Source organism: Cryptotermes secundus, unplaced genomic scaffold (assembly GCF_002891405.2).
Source record: "Cryptotermes secundus unplaced genomic scaffold, Csec_1.0 scaffold1191, whole genome shotgun sequence".
In the NCBI taxonomy this organism is placed as follows: Eukaryota; Metazoa; Arthropoda; class Insecta; order Blattodea; family Kalotermitidae; genus Cryptotermes; species Cryptotermes secundus.
Window position 1 is genome coordinate 469,834 of NW_019719382.1, and position 7,171 is coordinate 477,004.

Genomic DNA, 7,171 nt, shown 5'->3' on the forward strand with positions numbered 1-7,171 from the left:
GTCAACACAGCAATTCACTCGATGTTCCTTTTGCTGGGGGGTAAGGATTTTTGGCACCACTTTAGCACACACCTTTTTCATGCCCAGATCGTCGTGCAAAATCTGTCTAACACTTTCCTTATTGATGTTCGTAAGTTCAGAAATTGCTCGAATGCTCAGTCGACGATCTCTTCGAACAATTCTAGCGACCTTCTCCACATTCTCTGGAGTTTTCGCAGTGGGAGGACGGCCCGATTTTGGATCGTTCCCGACGTTTTTCCTACCCTCCATAAACTTCTTAAACCACTCGAAAACTTGCGTGCGAGATAGACACTGATCACCATATACTTCTGTCAACAAATTGTAAGTTTCAGTGGCAGATTTTCCAAGTTTTGTGAGGAATTTGATGTTAGCACGTTGTTCTGCATTAGCACTCAGCATTATTCCGACGGAGCTCAGAAACACGATCCGCTTCTAACAATGGTCGCGGCCAGACTAACCGATGCACGTGAATGAAACTTTGTGTGACGGTAGAGGGAAGTCCAAGGGTCAATGCCCTACCCTCCTCTTCGTCAATGACGTGGCCGGAAATGAGTCATAAAAGTAATCCGGGTTCTTTATTGCCACACCTTGTATTGTACATAGAAAGTACAAGTGTGGATTTGTAAATTATGTAAATACAGACTGACTGACAAATGACAGACCCGACCTCTCATTAGAGAGGGCGCCCCAAATGGACAGGACAGCAACTTTCACAGAGAAGAAAACATCTGGTCATAAGCCCCACCTGGGGCTGGACACCAAGACAGACAGACTGACCGACCGTCAGTTGTAACATGATTTTGTCTTTGACTTGCAATGCGATATTGACTAAAGAGGGAGTGTTATCTAAATTACCGGTGGAAACAGCGTGCTATGTTGGATGTCCCGACCTCACTCCCCCCCTCTCGGGAAAATTGATGTTCATAATTTCAGGCGAGCGGGTAAATGGATGTGGCGCCCGGAGCGTGTAGTTCTTGTAGGGTACTGTGTTGTGATGGCAGGTGGTCCTACGGTCGGTGTGGCTGCGGCTGGTGGGTTGATGCTAGTTCCGCGGTCGGTCTCTTGCAGGATGTAGGCTGGCTTGTCTCTGTCGGCTGATACAGTGACGTGCTTTCCGCGCACGAGGAGTTGCAGCGTCTTCTCTCTCCGTGACAGGACCTGGTAGGGGCCGGTGTAGGGGGGCTCCAGTTCCCGGCGTGTTAGGTCCTGCCGAAGAAGACTTGGGTACACTTCTCAAGGTCACTGTGCACGAAAATAGCTGGGGAGGCGTTTCATGCTGCTGGGACTGCTCGGAGGCGGGCCATGTGCTGGCGGAGCTCTGTGATGATGTTCACTGGCTCCGCGGGGTCGGTAGCTGGAGTTAGTAGCTACCCGGGAATTCGTAAGGGCTCGCCGTAAACGAACTCAGCTACCGATGCTTGCAGGTCCTCCTTGAAAGCAGTGCGGATTCCGACGAGTACCAGGGGAAGCGCCTCAGTCCACTGTTGGTCCGCGTGGAACATGATGGCTGCCTTCAGCGTCCGGTGGAAGCGTTCCACGAGTCCGTTTGCTGCTGGTTGGTGGGCGGTTGTACGTGAAAGCTGGATTCCGCACATCCTGGCCAGGAATTTGGAGATTTGTGATTCGAACTGGCGTCCCTGGTCGGTGGTGATCGTCTGCGTGCAACCGATGGGTAATATCCAGCCGTTCAGTAGGCCCCGTGCCCCTGTGTCGGCTATGATGTCCGAATGGGGACGATTTCTGACCAGCGGGTGAAACAGTCGACTGCAGTGAGGCAATATGTGTAGCCCGCTGACGTCGGAAGGGTTCCCACAAGGTCGATATGTACGTGCGGAAAGCAGGCTACCGGCGGTGTAAAGTCGCCCAGTGGAGTGACTGTGTGGCGGGAGACTTTGGAGCGCTGGCAGGACTGGCAAGCACGTTTCCGGGTGCGGCAATCCTTCTGTACACCTGGCCACACGAATCGCTGTGCGACCAGCTTTGCTGTTGCTCTGGTGCCTGGGTGTGACATCTCATAGATGGACTGGAACACTTGGAGTCGTAGAGGCGCTGGAACGTACGGCCGAGACCTCCAGGTAGACGTGTCGCAGTAGATAGAGACTGCGGTACCGGGGACTGGTCGCAGGGCGGTGGTTGACCCCAGGAGTGCTCGGAGTTCGTCGTCGCTGTCCTGTGATGCGGCGAGTACGTCGTAAGGTGGTGGCGCAGTGACGGGCTCGACACGATAGAGGGCGTCGGCGACAACGTTGTCCTGTCACGAGATGTGTCGGATGTCGGTTGTGAACTGGGAGACGAAGTCTAGATAGTTGAACTGCCGGGGTTAGCATTTATCCCGCTTCTGCTGGAAGGAGTAAGCGATGAGCTTGTGATCAGTGAAGATGGTGAAGTGTCGCGCTTCCAGCATATGTCGGAAATGTTTAAGGGCCTCGTAGATGGCCAGAAGCTCGCGATCATAGGCACTGTATTTTTGCTTGGCAGGGAAGTTTTTTTCGAGAAAAATGCGAGGGGCTGCTAGACGTTATTGACTTGTCTCTGCAGCACGGCACCCATGGCGGACGTGGAGGCATCCGTGACGAGTGCGAGTGAAGCGGTGGGTCAGTGTGTGCGAGCAGAATGGCGCGTGACAGGCTCGCCTTGCACTCTTCAAATGCCTTCAGGAGCTCCGGTGTCCAGGAGACGGGGTGGGAGCCCTTGACTCTGGGACCGGAGAGAACGTCGTGCAGTGGTGCTTGGGTGGCAGCCACATGGGGCAGAAATCGCCGGTAGAAGTTAACCATGCCCAGGAACCGACGGAGCTGGCTGGCGGTCTTTGGTGGTTGTCAGTCCTGCAGATGAGTCACTCGCTCTGCGAGAGGTTGGGACCCCTCGGCGGACACCTTGTAGCCGAGGAAGGTGATCTCGGGTACTCGGAAGACGCACTTCGCCGGGTTGATTATGATCCTGTGTTTCTGGAGTTGCTGGAAGAGTTCCCGCAGATGACCCTTTTGCTCCTCCGGTGATCGGGAGAATACGAGGATATCGTCCAGGTACGCGAAACAGAAGTGGAATCCCCGCAGAATGTCCATAAACCGTTGGAAGGTTTGGGCGGCATTGCGCAGGCCGAAGGACATGAAGGGGTACTCGAACAAGCCGAGAGGAGTGGTAATGATCGTCTTCTGTATGTCGCCGGGATTGACTGGAATTTGGTTATAGCAGGGGTCGGGGAACTTTTTTACTTATTACCCCAAGATATATTTATTTACGCCGACGTTACCCCCTTGATTTGAAAGAGAGAAAATCATAGATTATTCAAATTCAAAAGGTTTATTGAATTTATTTATATGGAGAATACAATTATAAATATAAAAAGTATAAAATAAATGCGATAAAATACGAGTAAATTAATATCCTCATTATGAAACAAAAGGATTTCTTAGATTTTTTTTCACTTGAGGTTTTGGAGAAATGATGTTTCATTTTTGATACAGTAACATAAAAATTGGGATATTTTGATGTCAGAGCAATTTGCATACTGTCTTCGGGGTCCAATCGATTTCTCTGCTTTGTTTTTATGTTCAGTAGAGTGGAAAATCCTTGTTCGCAAAGGTAGGTTGTTGCAAAGGGCAGCAACTTTTTGACTGCCTCCTCATGTGCAATTTTGAAAGCATTTGCAGCTCTTGACATCCAAAAATATGACAGATCTGCTTTGTTTTCAAATTCAATACGTGCTTCATTATTGGATTGAAGTTCAATAAGTGCCTGTGCCAAACCTTGAGGCTCTTCTGGTACATCAGCAATTTGACATTTAAAGGGATCTACAACCCAACTGACATTATGTGAATCAAGATCAGGAAAGTAATCATCGAATCGCTTTTTGAGTTTGGTAAGATGCTTTATAACTGTGTCCTTGATGTCAAAAGTAATATTTTGACAATCTTCCAAAAACAAAGCCAACCTTGAAAAGGCAGTAAGTAATCTTGTTTTGTTCTGCTTTCTGTCTCCAATATAAAAGTATGTAGTTTCTTGTTTCGGGCAATCAACCAGGCCACTTCAAAGCTGGCCTTTGATGCTGAACGTTGATCGAATGTACTTCTCAAGTTGCTGTTCAGTCTTTGTTTTTTGACAGACATTTCTAAATTTACAAAGTATTCCCGCGGTTTGGGAGACAGGTGTGGGTGCAAATTATTCAAGTGTTTCTTCAATTGACTCTTTATAAAGATTCTGCAGTCAGTACTTTCAAACAGACAACACACTGTGGTTTCATTATTCCTTTGTCTTCTATTTGTGTAAACCCGTAATTGAAGAACTCTTCCTGGTATATTCGTTTTCTAGTTGATGTCATGTGAGGGGTAAAAAAGACAGTGATTCAAAAAGTTTTAACCCTTCAGCACACGCGTTTCTTATAGTTACACGAGGACACGCGTAATGTGGAGGAAACCTCCGCATGTACAATATGTGTAAGTCAGTACTGGAGGCCGCGCGATAGCTCAGGCGGTTAGTTGCACATGTACTATAACACGAAATTACCGATTCAGTGTGACAAGATCAAACTGCTACTACTGCACATAAATGACAGTGCGTCGGTTTCGTGAAAAACTTCATTTCGCTTGCTATTAAATAATGAGTGAATGAATTTATTGATAGTAAATCCTTTCTAACAAGACACTATCTTACCTTGATCGTCGAAGATTTGAGCATAAAATAAAACAATAGGTGACTAGGCCAAAATGACTTCTACAAGACTTGCGCTTCTGCTAGCTGCCGAGCCACACCTAACGCTATCATCCACAACATGCTGGGTGCATTTATCTATAGAAGTGTTTAGTGATGACGTCACGCTACCATGATGGACTCTTAAACAATTTCCGTAGCAGCCGTTCTTACGGATGGTTATATGCCGGAAGAAAAATTTCTATCGTAACAAGGAACGCGTTTTTCATATAATTTCATTTATGTCTATTGAGTCTTCATTACCCCCAAGAATTTAATTTTTACCCCACTTGGGGTAATTTACCCAGGTTCGCCGACCACTGGGTTATAGGCTCTCACCAGGTCAATTTTGGAAAAGAAGGAACAGCCGAAAAGCTGGTTGGAGTAATCGTGGATATGGCGGACAGGGTAGCAGTCAGGAATGGTTTGGGAATTGAGCGCTCTGTAGTCGCCGCATGGACGCCAACCGTTGTCTTTCTTGGGCACAATGTGTAGTGCCAAGGACCATGAACTGTCTGATCGACGATCTGTACCATCCCGCAACATGGCGTCGAACTCTGCTTTTGCGATAGCTAGTCTGTCCGGTGCCAGTCGCCGTGGTCGGCAGGTTACTGGTGGGCCAGGTACAGTCCTGATGTGGTTGACGGTGTTGTGTCGTATCTAGCGCTGGACTGCAGCTTGGCGGATCAGGTCCGGGAACTCTGTGAGGGGGCTGTCGATCGGTGTGTTGCCGCTGATTGTCTTTACACTGGGGATCAGTGCGTTGGCCGCTGAGGCCGGGACTGACAGCGTCGTGACCCCGTCCAGGATGCGGCTGTTCCGACAGTCCACCAGGAGGCCGAAATGCGACAGGAAGTCCACGCCGATGATAGGATGCGTGACGTCGGCCAGCAGGAAGCGCCACATGAATTCTCGGCGTAGGCCCAAGTTGAGGCTGAGAGGCAGCCACCCGTATGTGTGGATGGTAGTGCCATTAGCCGCACACAGGTCATAGTAGGTACGTTCCATGCGTCGATGGACGAGCCTGCGGGGGTATACACTGAGGTCCGAACCCATGTCGACTAGGAACTGCCGTTTGCTCACTCTCCGTTATGAAGAGGCGTCCTTTCGTCGTAGCGCAGACATGTCCCGCCGATGTCTGCTGCGTCAGTTTCCCTGCTGGCGGTAGGAGCAGAGTGGAGTACAATTTTTGTGCTCCAGCGCAGAAGCGGCGGTGGTAACAGCAGATACTGGATGTGGTGTCGCCACGGGAGGGGGATCTGCTGCCGGGCCGGCTGTTTTTGAAGGCGGGGCGGGAACCATTTGGACTGGAGCCTCTGTCTCTAGGTTTCTTGTCGGACTCCCTGAAGCGGGGGTCGAGGCGGTCCTGTTCGTTGCTGAGTGCAGCCACTTGGCGGGAGAGTTCAGCGGTCTCCTGCCGAAGTGCGCCGCTGTCTGGGTTCATCAACGCTAGCGAATGCTGGCTGGACTTCGACTTCGGAGATGCGGTCCGCACAGAGGGCTGCGGCCTCCAAGTTGCTCTCGTTCTGGCCGGCGAGGAAGCTCTGCACGTTGCGGGTTAGCCGGCTGGTCCAGACGCTTCGGACGACGTTATCAGACACGTATGCTGCGAGAATTTTGAGGTACGTCAGGAACAGGGACGGCTTATGGTCGCCAATTTCCTCGACCGTGAGGAGTTGCCGGATTGGCTGCTCTGGCGATGAGGATAGCCGCCTCACAAGCTCGGTCCTCAGTAGGGTGTAGGGGCCTCGTTCGGGTGGAGAGGTGATGATATCCTTCACCTCTGTGGCGTATCGGTGGTCCAGCTGTGAGATGACGTGGCAGAAATTGATCCGCTTGCTGTTAATGCCGGCCAAGGTGAACTGCGCCTCGGCCTGGGCGAACCACACGGCTGGTCTCTCGGGCCAGAACGGCGGGAGCCGCACGGCCATTCTGGGCACTTCTGCTGATGAACTGTCTGCAGTTTCCATGTTCAGTCGGGGTCTACAATGTGGGATTGTCAATGTTTGAAATGACAACCACTTGAAACTCTTCACACTTGTATATATATTGGATTGATTAAAAGGAATTTACAGAACACAGGATATATATATAATGTTAAAGCGTTAGCCGGCCCCCAAGGGGCAGTTCGTGCCACTGCAATTTCACTCCTGTGTAGCGGGCGGAGTCCACGGCCGTTTAGCTGGCCATATCTGGACGGTGATGCAGTGCTGCGCGCGCCGGTAGGATCGGCTAGCTCGGCCGGTTGCTGGGCTCGCAGAAGATGTGTCTGCTGGAGACTTGCTGCTGCTGCTTCGGTTGCCTGGTCGCTGGAGGCCTGCCGCAACTAGAGCTGAAGTGAGGAGCTGATGTCTCGACGACCGATCGCAGTGTAGAGTTGATGGCTGAACTTGCTGAGCAGAATGTGTTCACTGCTCTTGCGATCAAGGTCATGGTCATGGTCATGTTACAACTAACGGTC

The 7,171-nt window shown here is 50.6% G+C and overlaps 2 protein-coding genes across 2 annotated transcripts; both read right to left on the reverse strand.

The window, feature by feature from the left end:
• Positions 1–942: 942 nt before the first annotated feature.
• On the reverse strand, positions 943–1,616 carry LOC111866385. Its single transcript, XM_023855287.1, has 2 exons — positions 1,434–1,616; positions 943–1,227 (listed from the first exon to the last, which is right to left on the reverse strand). The coding sequence occupies exons 1-2, from the start codon at positions 1,614–1,616 to the stop codon at positions 943–945; spliced, it is 468 nt and encodes a 155-aa protein (XP_023711055.1).
• A 4,497-nt stretch (positions 1,617–6,113) lies between these two features.
• LOC111866394 lies at positions 6,114–6,680 on the reverse strand. The gene has a single exon (XM_023855298.1). It carries the CDS (start codon positions 6,678–6,680, stop codon positions 6,114–6,116), a length of 567 nt encoding a protein of 188 aa, XP_023711066.1.
• Positions 6,681–7,171: the final 491 nt, after the last annotated feature.

Excerpts from the sequence above, each read along its gene's own strand:
- LOC111866385 (XM_023855287.1), bottom strand. The coding sequence starts at position 1,616 with ATGTGCGGAATCCAGCTTTCACGTACAACCGCCCACCAACCAGCAGCA. Across the intron at positions 1,228-1,433 it reads AGGAGGACCTGCAAGCATCG|GACCTAACACGCCGGGAACT; the intron begins GTAGCTGAGTTC and ends CTTCTTCGGCAG.
- LOC111866394 (XM_023855298.1), bottom strand. The coding sequence starts at position 6,680 with ATGGAAACTGCAGACAGTTCATCAGCAGAAGTGCCCAGAATGGCCGTG.